Source organism: Bos indicus, chromosome 2 (genome assembly GCF_029378745.1).
Source record: "Bos indicus isolate NIAB-ARS_2022 breed Sahiwal x Tharparkar chromosome 2, NIAB-ARS_B.indTharparkar_mat_pri_1.0, whole genome shotgun sequence".
Classification (NCBI taxonomy): domain Eukaryota; kingdom Metazoa; phylum Chordata; class Mammalia; order Artiodactyla; family Bovidae; genus Bos; species Bos indicus.
The window spans coordinates 52,168,384-52,185,000 of NC_091761.1; the positions used below are offsets into that span (position 1 = coordinate 52,168,384).

The 16,617-nt window shown below is 45.2% G+C and overlaps 1 protein-coding gene and 2 long non-coding RNA genes across 7 annotated transcripts in view; 2 read left to right on the top strand and 1 right to left on the bottom strand.

Annotated features, from left to right (window-relative positions):
• The first annotated feature begins 2,838 nt into the window (after positions 1 to 2,838).
• Positions 2,839 to 16,617, top strand: part of ZEB2 (zinc finger E-box binding homeobox 2) — a 136,189-nt gene continuing 122,410 nt past the window's right edge. Inside the window, exons 1-2 of one of the 5 annotated variants that reach the window (XM_019973087.2) lie at positions 2,839 to 2,973; positions 5,521 to 5,662. In XM_019973087.2, the coding sequence (XP_019828646.1) occupies positions 5,590 to 5,662 (73 nt within the window). In that variant the 5' untranslated portion in view covers positions 2,839 to 2,973; positions 5,521 to 5,589. Of the gene's footprint in view, positions 2,974 to 4,485; positions 4,620 to 5,012; positions 5,282 to 5,520; positions 5,663 to 16,617 lie in introns of those variants that run through there. The other 4 variants (XM_019973096.2, XM_070768283.1, XM_070768279.1 and 1 more) reach the window with 4 other exon arrangements.
• LOC139176403 (uncharacterized) overlaps positions 14,976 to 16,617 on the bottom strand; it is a 2,698-nt gene continuing 1,056 nt past the window's right edge. Inside the window, exon 2 of the long non-coding RNA XR_011560834.1 lies at positions 14,976 to 15,266. This is a non-coding gene — a long non-coding RNA (uncharacterized lncRNA). The remainder of the gene's footprint in view (positions 15,267 to 16,617) is intronic.
• The window catches only part of LOC139176404 (uncharacterized), a 36,194-nt gene continuing 34,842 nt past the window's right edge, over positions 15,266 to 16,617 (top strand). The window contains exon 1 of the long non-coding RNA XR_011560835.1: positions 15,266 to 16,617. This exon is cut by the window's right edge and continues 18,388 nt beyond it. This is a non-coding gene — a long non-coding RNA (uncharacterized lncRNA).

Consider the following 16,617-nt stretch of genomic DNA (forward strand, 5'->3'; position numbering starts at 1 on the left):
GCCTCTGCTGTTGTGGGAACTCTCTTCGTCAAATAGGGAGGGGAGTGTCGGGGGCGTGCCAGGCAGGGGAGGAGGGCAACCCACCGGCGCGCTCACCCCTCGTGGGGACGCTTCGCGTGCCACCGTCCAACTATCCACCTTGATGGGAACCTGAAAGATTGCTTTTTTTACCCCAATTCAAATACTTGCACGTCGGAACTACCAGTGCTAAGTGTTGGGGCTGTCTCCTGCCACTCGAACAATTACTGAACCCAGAGTAATCAGATGATTAGCTGTTTTTAATGGAAATACTTTTTTTAAGTCAGATCTTAAGTAACCTGACATTAATATACATAATAAAGACAAGTGATTTGTTAGCCGTTTGATTGGATTCTTTGACCTGAGGTTTACCACCGAGTGTATGTATGTCTGGGCTGTAAGCTCCAATGGCTACCTGGGGTCCTCAGGTGGAGTCTTACCTGGAATTACTCCATGCCAGGAACACCTTTATCCTGGAAATGGAAGAGGAAACGCTGAAAAGCAAACTTCTAGAGAAAGCTAGACTCGATTTTTTTTTTTAAATAAAAAAGTGGGAATTTTAAAAAAGGATATTAATAATAGAAGTAAATCTCGGAGGAGAAACTTGATAAGTCATATATTTATAGAGATAGGGATATTAAAGAAATGTAAAGCATAAAACTGAGAATGTGCCTGGCCCATGCTGGAAATCTTTAATTTTCTTTTTTTATTATTAAATTTTAGGCTGGTGATCTCCAATGCTCCTCTATAAGTAAATTATCTGAGTGGGGTGGGGGAGATGATTCTCACTGTAATAAATGCTTAGGGTAGCAAAGAGGTGAGTCTGTAATCAACTGTGAAAATTTACTTCCTCACATCCTAAAGTAAGTATTGGTTGTGGTCTTGCTGGGTGGCTATTGCCCCCTCCCCAATAAACATACAAAATACAAAGCTCTGCACCTCTGGGAGTATGGATGTGGCAAACCAAGTGGTGGCTTTTCCCTCCTCTTGAGTGCAATTGCCAGTGACTCTTGCATTCAAAGTCTTGCTTTAGGCACACATTCAAAGTACAGTTCAAAGCAGTTTATCTTAATGTGAGTAAAAGTCTAGTGTTGGATCAGGGTGTTATTTGTTTCAGATTTCATCAGACTGAAAACAGGGGGCTGTAACATATTAACAATATTAAAGCAGGAAAAAAATGGCATGAGGCTATCTATCCTTCAGTCCTCTTGACACCTCCACCTTTACCTTTGCAGAGAAGTCCAAAGACTGTGGGACTGAAAGTTTATTTGTGCTCTGAGGTTCTCAGGCACTTTCACTCTTGGAAAAAAAAAAAAAGCCTCACAGTTCTTTAAGAAATTGAGCCTGAACCACTGGAGGCTAAGAGATTTCTTCCTTTTCCGATAAATGCCTGTGCTCAGCATCCTCAAATTTGGCTGTCTTTATTTACTTCTATATTAGTTCCAATTATGTGCAGTGTAAACCAGCTTTTTGATTAACAAAACAGCAGAGCATTGGTTAAGAACACTTAAACTTCAAAAAAAATTCCCCTGGGAAGTAGGCTCTGAATTGGTTAATAATGTGCAGTACTTGCTAAATTGCTGACTTCCAGATGTGGAAAATATCTTTCTTGTTTAGGACCTATGTAACCTGATTGGATTACGACAGAAGCGTCACGTTGGAAGCTTTTGAGTGATTATTTAATTAACCATACAGTAGAAAGCTGTATTCTCCAGGAAATCCCTTCCATATTTACATAACCAATCCCTTCAGAGCAAAGGTGGAGTCTTTTCTTTTTAATTTTACTTTAATTGCAATATCAAAAAATATATACTCCAAAACTTAGACCCCATGCCGTTTAATATCGTGCTCTTCCTTCCCTGCTAAATTCCTCTATGGCCTTTCTCCTTTTCCTCCTGCCTCCCTCCACACACTCCCTCACTTTGTAGTGAGGTCTCCTTGAGATGTAGAGAGATTCAGAGATCGGTCAACTGAGCGCTCTATGTTAATTTACTTAGAGACCCTTTTTAAAAATGCGAAACCACTTTTTAGTATTGGGATCCAATCCAGAAATTCATCACATACACACACCCCAACACACATGCCCTAAAATGCAGCTCACATACAGCAATTTTCCCCCTCTGGCTCTGGCATCTTGAAAGAAAATAATAATAATAATAATAATACGAGAAAAGGCAAAAAATTTAGTTCCAGAAACCGTGCTGAGAAATCCACACAACTTAATGTGCATCTCAAATCTGGTTATTAGAGATATCTGTATAAGAAGAGGCGATGTGGATTGAGGAACCGGGATCTTTCCCTTTAACTTTCGCCCCTTAGAGTTCTCCAGTTCTGTGAATGGTGTGCACCGTTTTCCGCCCTGTACTCTGTAGGATTTAGTGATGAGGATAATGATGCCAAAGGCTTGACGGGGGGGTGGGAGTAGGGGGGGGAGGGGGGGCGTGGAGAAGAGAGGGAGGGAGGGAAGGAGGCGAGAGGGAGGGAGAGAGGAAGGGAGGGAGGTGGAATTTCATTTCTTCCACTAAAGCGTTTGCGGAGACTTCAAGGTATAATCTATCCCAGATCCTTTCCCAGAGAGAAACTTGGCGATCACGTTTTCACATGATGCTCACGCTCAGGGCGCTTCAATTATCCCTCCCCACAAAGATAGGTGGCGCGTGTTTCAGGGTCTCTCTCTCTCCTACAGAAAAGAAAAAGAAAAAAATGTCATTAGAAGAGGCGTAACACGTCAGTCCGTCCCCAGGTTTGTGTTTCCTGGAGTGGCCGAAAGAGATCAGTTCTAACCTGCTCCGCAGGAATAACGGTCCTGCCTCCAGACACTCTTGGCGAGGTTTTGTACAGTTTGCTCCGGGAGCTGTTTCTTCGCTTCCACCTTTTTCTCCCCCACACTTCGCGGCTTCTTCATGCTTTTTCTTCTCACCATTTCTGGCCAAAACTACAAACAAGACTTCGCAGGTAGGTTTTTTTTTTTTCCCCTTTTCTCTCTTTTTATTCCTTTTTGGCATGGTCACCCCCTCCACCTTCCTTTTATGATTTTCTCCTTTTAAGTGGGGATGTGAGTCTAAAGTGAGAAGGAGTGTCTGTGGGTAGGAATTTCAGGTGGGTTTAGCTCCTTTATGGCAAGCTTTTCCCAAGAGTGACTTCTTCGGTTTTTCTCGCACTCCCTGTGTCTCTCTCCTTCTTTTTCTCCCCTTTTTTTCCTCCCCCAAATAATTTGCCCCGTACCTGTCCATTCAGGTAACCAAAGGTGCCTTTTACTACCCAGCCTTGGAAAAGTTTTATTGAGAACTGTATGGTTGGAATAAAAACTCTTCGAGGGGAGAGATTTTGCTTTATTTTCACTCTAGTTCCAATTCATTATATTCAGCAATTAAAACTTGGCAAATACCTGTTAATAATTACAAAACTTGACGGATACAAACCTACCAAATTCGGGAGCAAGTCTTTCTCTTTGATATGGCAGTCCAACCTTTCCCACCGAAGAAGGCTGTTTTCTAAGTAGAAAGTTGCCTGTTTTTGTCTGCTTAGCGAGTTTCATTTCTTTATTTCATTCTTTGTGTGTGTGTGTATGTGAAGTAACACCTCACTTCTGTGATGATAAATAAAGAAGTGAAAGTCCTCATGGAACTTGAGTCGTTTACCAAAGTGGGGGGGGGGGGCCCTCACTACAGCTGGGAAGAAAACTGCCGTCAGGATGGTAGGGTTTTAAATTAAGGATAACTTTTGAAATTGTATTTACAATGGCAAAGTCATATAGAGGCAGAAGATACATACACTCAAATATCCCATTCCATACTTTGGCACTGAAAAGTCGAGATAGCAGGAGTTCCCAGGAACAGGGGTGATCCCGGTTAACATGAATATGTGTGTCTCCCACCTACTTACATATTTTATATGCTCCCCCTATAATGATGAAGGTAAGATTACTAACTCCAGAGTTAGAAATAACAGGCAAAGATAAAGTTTACAGCACAAATGCCCTGTCTGTCCCTCACACACACATGCTCATAAAACTAGCAGCTTACTTTATTAAACATATATTTATATGCAATCGTGCGTAAGTCTCAGCAGGAATACAGACAGGCCAGCTGTTTCATCCCAGACACTTGTGTGTCCATATCTGTATTTCAGGATTTTTCCCAACAATTTCAAATCCACAGGAGAGCCAAGACATGACAAAATGTGTCAAACTTAAAAGGCTGCCACTATGCCCAGGTTAAATTCAAGGTGCTTTCTAAATCATCTACTTCCCCTTCTCTCTGCCCCCCCCACCCCCACCCCTTACCCCTCTCAGCAAATGTGTGGAAACTGATACTCACTTTCCAGGTTTTCCGCAAAGCTTCTAGCACAGGAGACAATAGGTGCGGGGCGTGGGGACCGAGTGTACTCGGCAGAGAAAGGGTTAATGGCCCTTGTGTTACAGTTTGCATCTGTTACATCTTTTATAGCCCCCTGTTTAAACTAATCCTCGAGGCACAGCATCTTCCCAACCTCCATCGAGTTTCGGGATTCTCCTCCTCTCCTGCCTGCCTCCGAGGTTCCCCTTCTCCAAGTTTTGACAGTTTCAGCTGAAAAAATGCAGCGCCTCTCTCGATTTTTAGGTACAAAAGTTTCGAAGCCAGAAAGGATACGATCATTCAGTAGAGCTGAAAAGTACTGTCGTAGCGGTTGGACTTTCTCTTTCCTTTCTTGAGGGGAAAAAAACAATTTTCTACTGCAACTATTTAAGGGAACCAGTGTGGGGGAGCATGTGTGTGAGTGAGGTGGGGGGAAATACTTAAGTAAATATTGTCAAAGTGGAGAAGGTGGCGGCGGGGTGGGGGGGGGGGGCGGGGAGGGACAGTGTCCAAAGAGGCTTATAATTATATTTCTTATTGCGGCGTGAAACGGGAAATCCTAATTTGGGGGCGGGGGTGTGGGGGGGAGGAAGAGACAGTGTCTCGATAAACTGCGAAAGGGGAGGGGATGGGACGCGGGGCGAGTGGGCTTCCTATAATTACTATTATCAATTTGCCCGAGTGTGCTTCATCGGGGGTTGTTTCGCGTTGTTTGTTTGTTTGTTTGTTTGCTTCCTCTGAGGAATGGGGTGGGGGGTGGTGAGACAAGATGAGAGCTAAAGAAAGCTTCGCCTCACCCCAAGTTGCCGAGCCGGGCTGAGGACTTTTCGGAGGAAAGGGTCCGCCTAGCCTTGAGTCAAGCAGCCTTACTGTACCGCCGTGTGCATTCCCTCATACGGTCAGGAGTTATGACTCATTTTGAAGATGTAATTCTTGTCTCTCTGATCCCCTCGCGGGTGCAACACACCAAACAGTAACAAACACAAAGCGCCTCGGGGCCAAGGCTGGGGGCGGGGGGCGGGGAGGGGGCCGCCGAAGTTTCGCTTTGGCGTTGGGGGGCGCGGATGGGTGCTCGCCCGGGCCCTGGCCCGGCTCCCCTGGGCGGCCCGCGCGCGTTTCAATGGGCGCGGGCGATGCCCACATTGTCGCTGTGTTTGGTTGCTAGATCGAGCCTGCGTGCTGCCGAAGCAGGGCGCCGAGTCCATGCGAACTGCCATCTGATCCGCTCTTATCAATGAAGCAGCCGATCATGGCGGATGGCCCCCGGTGCAAGAGACGCAAACAAGCCAATCCCAGGAGGAAAAACGGTAAGAAGCGGCCCGAACCAAACTTTTCCGGGCCACTCTGCGGCTCCAGACCCGGGAAGAAGGAGGGGGAGAGGGAAAAGGAACCGAGGCGGCGGCGGCGGCGGCGCCCAGGGCTCGCGGGCGAGCCTCCCTCCGCGGCCGGCGCCGGAGCCCGGCGCGCGCGGCGACTGGACAGTGGGGAGTTAGGGAAGTGCCGGGCAAAGTGAGCGTCGGGCGCCGGGGGGCTCCGAGCGCTGGGGTCCGGCCGGGGCCCAGTACCCCCACCTCTGCCGCCCCCTGCGCCCCCGCCTCCGCCCTCCCTCCGCCTCCGCCTCCCGCTCCGTGAGCGCCCGGCCCGCCGGCTCCCCGGCCGGGCTGCGGGAGCGTCCGGCGAGGGCAGGGCGGGGGGCCTGGGCGCCGGGTCGCGCAGGATTCCGGGGTGGGGGCGGGGGTGGCAGAGGGACTGCGAGGGCGGGAGAGGGGCCCCGGGGCTGTGCCTCCGCCAGGCTGAAAGTTTCTTGCCGGAGTCGCCCGGCCGCCTCTCCGCACGCCAAGTAACGGTCCGCGGGCAGCGGGGCCGGGCGGGCCAGGCGCGCCGGGGCCCCGGGGTGGGAGGGTCTCGGCCGGCCCCGCGCGGGGTCCGTGCGGGCGCGGGGGTGGGTGGTTCCTCTCCAGCGGGCTCTGGCCCCACGCCGGGGGCTGGCGGAGTCCCGGAGCGCGGGGAGACTTTTCTGGGCAGTTTCGACATAGTCAGGAGGAGTCCGTTATCCAGGCTGAGTCGAGAAGGAGGAAGGAGATGGGGGTGCAAGGGGGACACGCAGAGCAGAGGTGGGGGATCAAAGGTGTGACAGCTCTGTAGGTCCATCTTAGAAAGAGTCAAGGAAGGCAGAATGAGAGCGGGAGAGAGGAAGAGAGCGCGCGCGAGAGAGACAGACCCCCTAGGTATTACCCCCAAACAAAATCGTGGGAATAAAAGAGAAAAGTGATTGGCAAGAGCGCAGAAGGCGCCTGGGGGAGGGGAGAGAGCTAGGGACCCGAGAGGGTGCCGGGGGGTAGCTGACGGAGGATACTGAGTTGAAAAAGAAAAACCAACCCCCCAAAACAAACAAGCGAACTAGCGCCAGCTCAGACTGGGAAAGGAAACTTCTCGCTCCCCTCGGTCTCAGCCCGATCACCCGGCACGGGGCCGCGTCGACGCTCCCGAGCTGGACGCGGGGACGCGGCGCCGGCCCCGGCCTCCGGTCTCCCGCGAACCCAGCCCGCGCCTCGCGGGGACCGCCGGGGCCCACTTGGAACAACTTTCCTCCAGAGAAGACAATTGTGCGCCCCCGCTCTGCCCCCAAGCTGCGCGGCGCGGGAGGGGGCGGCTGGGGGCGCAGTGAGGGGCGCTGGAAGCAGAAAACACAAAGACGAGGGAATTTTGATTAGAGACAAATGATGCTTCTCTCTGTCTCTGTCTCTCTAGGTTTCATGTGTGCGCGCGTGTGTGCGTGCGTGTGTGTGTGTGTGTGTGTGTGTCTTTTGCTTGTTGTGGTGGAGGTGTCGAGCCATATGGGGGAGTGATAGAGGAATTTTAGTCAGAAACTGTTCGTTATGTTATCCTGCCTTTTCCCTTTGTGCTGCCTTTGATCTATTTGCTTGGCTTAGTATTACAAAAAAACAAGTACAATAATATATACCAAGCTGCTTCCCCAAGACCCGGTTCAGGCTGCCTCTTTTTAAGTCTCTTTCTCCCTGTCTCTTCCTCTCTCTTAATTTAATTTTTTCTTCACTCTAGTGTCTGGCATTATTTAAGGTGGTCCTTACACTGGAGACCTCCCCTTCCCCATCTTTGGGTAATTTAGTAGACACTAAAATTACACCTAATGTCCCCCTCTTCTCTCTTGTGTTTCCTCTGTTCCTTTTATTAAATGTTGGTTATTGATTTTCTAAAATCAATGTCTGTTGTGGGGCTCTCCCCCACCCCCTTACAAGTATCTAAAGCACATTGCTTGCTGATCAACTGGGTAACAAAAGCTTTGTGTCAAGGAGGCCTTATTTTTTTTTTTTCTTATGTTAAACAGTCATTTTTTTGAGAGAGAGAGAGAGAGAGAGAGAAAGGAGAATAAGACTTAAAACAAGGTTCCCAGAAGTGTTCTTTTGCAGGAGAGACTATTTAGCATGTTTGTTTCTTCTTGTCTGCCTCCTCCAACCCCCTTCGGGATTTTGCCACCGTTGACCAGCCTGGTCCAGGCTGTGAGGTCAGACCAGAGCCCAGGTCTGGGAAAACAGAATGCTCCAAGCTTCCTAAGAGCCCTGGGGTGGGGATTGGCAGTGGGGAAGGTCTGCTGGGGGCTTCACAGGTGGAACAGAGTACCGGGGGAGGTACTCAGCCATGGACACTGCTTGTTGTTCAGTAACGGATCCCATTTCCCTCTTCCCAGCCACAAACTTGGGAGAAGCCCTAACACTGTGAAGTGGAAAGTTGAATTGCACATTTTAAAGGCATTTAGCCCAGACCCTGCACACTTAAGAGCAATAATTATTTCCCAATAATCTGTGGGAAAACACGCTGTAAATTCGTTACTTGTCAGTGTTTTGCTTTGGGTTTAATCTGAGCAATGTCTTGCTTTTGAGAAGCAGGTAGAAGAGTTTTTCCCCCTCTTTTTTCATTTCCTTTCTCATCAAGTACGTATCCAGTGCCTTTCCCTTTGGGAATTGCTAGGATTTATCTGAACTGAGTGGATTTTTCTTCTTTCCTGGATTCATGGGAAAGATGTCACTTTTGAGCTTGTGTCTTTGCTGATAACACTAAATATGATGATGCTTATCAAAATCATATAGAAATTCCTGGAAAGGAATAATGGCAATACTAATCATAGAAGTAGAAACTGCATGAGGAAAAAGAGAGAGAGAGAGATGGTCATCCAGGAAACTAGAATAGCACTTTATATAATTTTAATGAAGTCAACAGTGTGTATATAGACTAAGGCGACAAAGAGAGAAAATGTGTAAAGCAGTATGTGTGTGTTTGAAAGGCTGGTCAAGAACATGGGTTAAAAGACCGTGCTGTATGCGATTATTAAAAAAGCAAAGGAGAAGGAGGCAGTTCGAGGAAAGCAAATGTACAAAGAGAGAAACAAGAGTCTAAAATCCAGCCTTCAAGATTCTCAAGCTAGCAAGATGCCTGGCAGAGACACTGCCAGCGTCAAGTTAATCCATAGTGGACAGTCTCCTTTCCCCCACATGGAAAGGATGAAATCTCTTCCCAGAAAATAAGATGTGCAGGAGGGAAAGGGGAGAGGGGTGAGGGAGAAGGAGGCAAAAAGCAAGTTGCCCGAAGACAAGAATGTGTGTCGGTTTCAAGAAAGTTCAGTCAGATGATCTTCAGTCGCCTGACTCACTTTGTAATACTTTCACTGAAGCTGGAGAGGAGGGGGAAAAACCCAGCCCCCCTTTTCAGTCCCCTGATTATACCCCACTATCTCCACACAGCCTTCGAGGCAGAAATGAGCGCTTGGGAGCAGGAGGTGCCTGGCTGCTGCCTGCCATTGGCCCGGCCCGGTGGTAACTTGCAAAGTTTGTTGCTTTACCCCGATTTGGGCATGAGCTCCTGGGGATGCTCCGGCTACCCTCCTGCCTCCTGCAGAGCCTAGGAAGATAGGCCTGCCTCCCAAGCCCACCACCTCCCAGCATCAGCCTCTGAAAAAATCACACAGATACAGGCACATTTTCATAAAAATCAAACCCAGAAACTGCTTGTTTCAGTAAAGGGAATGAAGTTGTCTTTTAAATGAAAACTGAATTATGAGTGGTGGGGAAGAGGAAACAGAAGAAAGAAAGAAAAGTTAAATTTAATTTCTCCAAAGTTTCAGCTAAAGCATTAGGCATTGTGTAGTGGAATGGAGGAAGATTTTTACAAACACCTTTGGCCAGTGATTTTCAGTGGGGAAGAAAAGGGATAAAATTGGATGCTTTCAGGGCTTTAGATCCTAGAGGAGAAACAATCAGATGAGCAGAAATGATGATCCCTGTTTAAGATAAGCCCTCACTCCCTTAACCACTTCCTGAAAGGGAGTGGAAGTGCTAGTGGTGATGCTGAGAGGCAGTGGAGGGCAGAGAAGTTGTTCCCGTTTCAGAGATGCTCAGATGAAAAGGAAAAGAAACGCAAGAAGCCCCTTCTTCAGGATGTGGCTCCTGTCTCTCTCGTCTCTCTTTTCAGAGAGGTAAAGTTGGGATGGGGTGAAGCTGTGAGCCAGAGCCCCTCAATACACTCTGAGGCAGGAAAGTTTCCTTTGAATTGCAGTCGGTTCAGACTTGGCGCTCCTTGCAAGTGTGGAAACCTTGTGCAAGTACCTTTCTGGTACAGTTGATGAGGTTCCGAGGAGGTGGTTTTGCTGACTCGCAAAGCACTCAGAAGCAGTTTGTGTGGCAGGTACCAGCTCTGAGGGTGTGCCCCAGATATCCATCTCCATCCTTCTGTCTCTATGAAGAGCTTCTGCAAGTTTTGTCACGCTGCACACACACATGGCTGGGGGTTATGTATCTATACTGATCTATTTGTTTTATTTCCGTTTGAAAAAACTCAGTCAATTGGGGATAGAAACATGGCTTCCTTCATAACATAGCCACTAGCCTGCTAATATCCATAGTGTGACTCTCCACCAGGGTAAGGGTGGGGTAAGGATTTGAAACTTTATGTTATTTCTCTGTTGCCACATAAAGATACATTCACGTCTTTAAGCATTTATTTCGGAATATGACTAAAGCCAAGACTGACATTTCCCAGTAAACTGCTCTGTCATATGTTTCAGATGCTTCCTTTCTTGCTTGCTTAATTTACTCGAAGTAAAGAAAATTCCAAGAGGTTATCAAAGACCCTAATGCCGTATTAAGACTTTTGCCTGGGAAAAATGTGTGTGTCTACCCTGAAGGTAGGAAAGGAGGCTGTTGCTAGCTCTCTGAGCAGTGCTGCGTTTATTCCAAGATGTGGGAGAGTCTTTTCCTTACAACAGTGTTTGTCATCTGCATTCTTCCAAGGCTTTTAAGGTGCATTTTCTTCTGTGTGAAAGAGAACGCTTTGTCCTTTTCCTCTCCAGCACCGTGGCTTCCCAAGGTAGACACTATTTTGTGCCTGTCACAGAGAGAGGGAGTGCAGGTTTGCAATGCTCACAGACAATTGATTGTCTGCCCTAATGTGTTTCATTTACATGTTTATAACGTCAATGGTGCTGGGGTGTCCACTGTACCATTCATTCCCGCATTCCCACAAGGGGGCAATTGTCTGAATGGCCAAGTCAGACACCTTTTTGATTGCTCTTTGGTTGTCTTTTTAGAGCGAAGAGATAAAGGGGGAAAATCTGTGATGCAGAAACACTAGTTGAAAATATACAGAATTAAATGTCACCACAAGAGCAGATGTTAACATAAGCCCAAATATGCTTTTTAGCCAAGATGTGAAGGTTGAGAAAAAATAATTCAGAGCAGAGGGAAGGATGATTTAAAACCAATAAATACAGCCTTATTCCCCCTCCCTATTTCTTTTCTTTCTTTGGCAATCAGAAGATGAAATGTGATTTTCTTTTTCATTTTTAAGCCTTAAAACATCTAGGCACCTCCTCATTATTTGTATGTTTGCTATGATTTGTGAATTTTGTATATATTTACATAGCTCTGTTTATGCCAACAGCATCAGCTTACCACTTGGAAAAAAAATCTCTTGAATGACTATTTGGGCTGTCAGGAGTGTAAACTTTTAAAAAGTAAAGATCCAAGTATTTCTTCATCAAGTCTTTTTTAAAAGGCAAGCACTAATAATCAGGAGACTCTGTGGAAGTCTTTGCCTTAATAGCTACGTGCCAAATACTTTTATCTTGGGTGACAGTCGTGTCAGAGTGAGAGCTCTCAGGAAAACTGTAACTCCTAGTTACAAAGTAAATAAAGAATTTTGTTTTAAGGTGTTCTGTACTGTTTTTATACTCTGTGTGCGTGTGTGTGTGTGTGTGTGTGTCGTATTTCCTCTGAGGGAAGTGAGAGGAAAAACCATCCACGCGTGTGTGTTTTGGCTTTTCTCTTCACGCAGTTCTCCCCTACATATCAGGCATATATGTAGCACACATGAATACACCTGCTTAAAAAAAAATTTTCACAGTTCAGATGGTGCAAGGCTGGTTCATTTAGGTAATACAGCTATTAGAAGTTGGTCTGATTTCGCGTGTGGTCCATAAGGAGAGAAAATACTAACTCCTGTGGCATCTGGTGGGAGGTAAACGGAGAGGGAGGGAGGACTTTTATAATTTTGAAGGAAATTGGGGAGGAAAAAAAAATCGTCAGTCTTTTCACAAAGATTTTTGCCTCTCCGGGAAGACACACACAGTAGCTGCACCGTTAGCTGAACCCCTGACACGGCGGTCTTTTGAATGCCTTAGGTATGATTTCACTTTCGCTCACATCAATGCTGACCTGAATGCCTTTCATATCTGATCCGCTGTGTCTCTCCCAGTAAACATCCCCTGAGGGGAGAACAAAGAAAGGAGCTCTTCTTCTTCTTAATCACAATTCAGCCCTTTCACCGCCGGCAGGCTCCATTTGCATTCTGCCACAGAAAGCCAAGATGAAAAGAAAGAGAGAGAGAGAGAGAGGGAGAGAGAGAGAGAGAGAAGAGGCAGAGGGTAGTAGCTGAGTAAAATAACTGAGGTGTTTGTGGCTGTTTGTTGGGCTTTCCCTAGTTACCAGCCTTATATAGTTGATGCTTAACCAGGCCCTGTCCCTCCTGACAGGCATATAGTGTTACAAGATGGCATGTCTGTACTATTCATGGCCACCCGCTCAACACTTGAGGTAAAAAGTGTCAGGGAAGGATCAAGTTCTCCCCCAGAAGCCTGTTAGACTTGGGTCAGGTGTGTGGACATCCCACTCTGGAGTGCTGCCCAGAGTGTGGCTCTTACTGTTTACCTTCAGGCCAGGGAGGTGCAGGCCCTGGGGGGGGCGTGGGAGGGTGCTGGGGGGCAAGCTGGGGAGCTCGAGAAGGGAGAGGAGGAGTCTTCAGAGCCCTGGTCTGCTTTCAGTGATGGGTGTCTGGCCCAGAGCACAAGGGAGAAGTTGCTTACACCCAGCCCGAACGCACTGATACATCTTCAGGAAAACTGGAAAAGACTTTCCCATTTTTCCCCCTGACTTTTTATGATAATTCATATTTTCAAATGAAAGGGGAAAAAAGCCAAGAAAGAAACTCTCAAATGAGCCAAAAAGGAAAAAAAAAAATTCTCTGAAAAGAATTTTAGGGGGAAAAGTTGTTCTATTTTAAAAAGCTTTGAGGGCTGTAAAGTGCCACGTTTTTCACACCTTCTTCATACTTTTTTTTCAGATTTTTTTAGTATGTTTAACATTTGTGAGATGACAGCCTTTTTGTATCTCAAACTGGATGCTTCAAGATTTGTAGGGAGGGGTTGGTGGTATTCACGTTCTCTTGAGAGAGAAAGTTTATGCCTAAAGGGCTCCTTCTTACTGGGAACTGTTTAAACCCTTGCAGGCGGACCTGTCAGGTTTTACTGTTATTTGCCTCCATTTTCAACATGCAAAAGTAACATGCAGTTAATGGTATTGGAATGAGACCACAACAAGAACAGAAACCTCTCGTGACAACTTTTCAGCTACATTATCTTGCTCCTAAACTGTCTTGTCTTTTTTTTTTTTCCCCTTTCTGAAACCACTTTTAAGATACCAACAGTTTTTCTTCAACAATTAGATTAAGCATATAATGTCGGTGCACATGCGTACACACACTCGCACACACACTCAACTTTGAAAGTGCAGTCGCTTCAAACAGCAGAGTGAATAATTGGAAACTTGGGGGGAGGGGATGTCTTCTGTGATAGTCATTGTGACAAATTTCACTTACAAGAGCAAAACTAGAAGAGATATTAGAAGTTGTCCAGGAGCATGTGACACAGATTCCTGATTTTTTTTTTTTTTCTTTTCCCAGAAGATTTACAGAATTTACAAAAAGAGATTATCCTTACACCTTCCACCCCTCCTATCCACCCCCATGACCCAAGCAATGAAGGATTTAGGCAGATTTACTTCAGTAAACACCTTTGGACACTTGCGGGGGGAAGTGGGAGTCTGTTTGCAAAAGGAGGCTTTTGTTAAGTGAGGTACCAGGATAATGCTTTACCAGGCAGCTGTGATATTAACCTACCCAGCAATGCAGGAACACTCTTTAACTCTTTGAGTGCCTGGCCTTTTGCGCTCAGCAGATAAAATCCTGACTCTCCAAAGACACTCAGAATCCTGGCTCTAGCAGTTTATTATTCAGACAAGTCTTATAGACATGAAAACTGTTCAAGCTTTTAAAACAATGTGGTTTAATTAGATGAGGTGGACTTACATTGCTCATAAGCCCTCCAAATGGTGGTGTATAATTGGCAAGGGAAAAAAAGAGAGAGAGAGAAAGGAATCAAGGCAGCACATTAAAAATTCCAGGAAATATCTTTAGAAAAGCTATTTTCATTTCCAGCTTTTAAGATATTAGACTATGGTAGCTAGAGGGAATGAAGCAGCTGGGGCCTCTCTCCGTACTATAGAAGACACCAGAAGTTTGTGATGAAGCAAAGAGATTTCAGCTGGAAACGCTGTCAGAGGCCAGCTCGGACAGTGACATTATCACCAGTCTCGCATCTTTTCGAGGGGGGAAGTGTTGCCTATCTCAAGGAGCTGAGAAGGTCATGTGAACCTCAAGAGTCAGGGGCCCAGGGAGGCTCTTGCCAACTTGAGACTTTTCAGACCAACCAGGGAGGCATTTCTAAGAGGAAGGAGTTAATGGTTATTTTTTGTGGGGCATAAGAATAACTTTTCAGGTGTTGCATTCGGGCTTAAATAAGATTGCCTTATTTAGTTTCGAAAAAGAGTGTAGGTGTCAACGTTCGAGCAGCCACGAATGTGTGAGAAAGTAAAGGGTATGAGACATGACAGAATTAAAGGTGTTTGCTATGTTGTTACACCGTGTGTCAGGCTGCAAGCTCCCTTTGTCACAGCCTCCTGGTGATTTGACAGCGCAGATCTACTTCCCTTCTAGGTGAGACAGCATTTTTTCACTGGAGTTATAAATATGGTACCCCTTTGCGTTGCACCCAGTCTCCCAGATCCGTGAATCCTATTTGAAAGCATCTTGCCCTGAGACACAATGAACAAATGCTGTATACAGGGGGCTGTGCGCTCGGGGGCCGGGCATCGCCAGCATCACAGTAGCTGGCATTGACTGTTGTTTGGCAGGAAGGTCCTCTGCCAAATCATTCAATAATTAAGTTTTATGTTATTTGTATGAACGACCAAGCATGCAGTATTCCTTTTCAAATCAAAGGGAGGCTTAAAATTACTTTTTGAACACTTTCAGACCATGGTCAGGTCACAGTTTGGGGGCTGAATTAAAATGATCTCATTCATGATCTAATTGAGGTTGGCAAAACCTTAGCAGTAGCAGGAGTACATAAATATAAATCAAAGACCAAAATTTAGCAAATCATATCATTTGCTAGAAATCTGCTCATGAATTATTCTCCGATTGCCAACCCAGAAGTTAAACTTCGTCTCCCCTCTGCAACAGTAACTGCGCATATTTTTTCAGGCTCCTGACAGGAAAGTTAGGCTGAAAAGAGAAAAGGGAAGGAAAATGATCAGTGTCTCATCAGATATTGTGTATTTGTGACCCAATAAAGTATGGGAGCTGATAAAGCCATGTTCATTACAGTGGAGGCTGCAGTCTTGGTTAGAAATCATGATAGGCTTCTGAAAACCAGACTTTGGAAGGGCAGGTAACAAGGACACATAAGTGATGGGGTGAGAGGGAACAAACCTCTGAGAAAGATCTGATTGAACTTTGCTTTCATTTTTCAGTTGAGGAATGTAATCATCATAAGGATTCCTGATTTTTTTAAAAAACAAATTTAGTTCTGTTATTCATCTGAGTTGAGATTTGGAGTTGTTAGATTTAAGAGTGCGCAAACGTTGGCATACGTATTTGCTTTTCATTCTTTTCTATTTTTTAGACATTACTATAAAATTAAAACTTCAGGTAATTTTCCATATAATCCATGGGATTCAATGTCATGTTCTAATATACGTAATCCATTTTTAGTTGTTCTTCATTTTTCTTAGTTGCTGTGTGTTATTTCAGCTTAAACCCACACACACTCTAAACTGGAGGAGACCTAATTCTGAACTTCAGTATTTTGAAGTTAAAAATTTTAAGTCCCACTTAAATGAAGATATTCTTTCAAGCAAACGATAAACACAGAACTGGTCAAAATTTAGAAAACTTTACCCAAAGAGCAGATATATGGAGGTGGATTTTTAAATCCTGATAATAAAGGAGAAACATTTAAAAATAATATCAGGTGAGAGAGGTGAATGACTGTATTCTTTTGGGAATAGGTAATTGACATTAATGATTTCCTGAGACAAAAAGGCAAACATTCTAATATTTTAAAAGTTAATGGATTCCTCCTTAACATTGCTAATATGGCAATATAGTGATTTTTGTACTTTATATACTGTTTTATATTTCCTTTTATAACCAACTCTAGGAAAGAAAGGTACTTCCAAGAATGTGACAGGTACTCCCTCCCCAAAATAAGTAATCCATAAGAGATGAACAGATTGGGTTATCATGCTATTTAAGATCTGAGAATTTTTCTCTCTCTTAAATTAATGAATAAATTTCAAGGAATTTAGTATCCAAGTGATCTCTGAATGTAGTGGATAGCTTTCACTGTTTTTTCATTTATATTGTATTGATACTGTTTTATATATCTGAGTAACTGTAATCAAGGAAACTTTGCATTTTGCTTATTCTTGGAAGTACCTAAGTTTCTATTTTAGACATAAAGCACATCAATGGAAGTGTTTCACATCATGAGATTTCTCAGTTTTAAGAGGTGAGGTTTATATATAAAGAACTCAGTAAACTGTTTTCATAATAAATAGACCTGTTAAAAGGG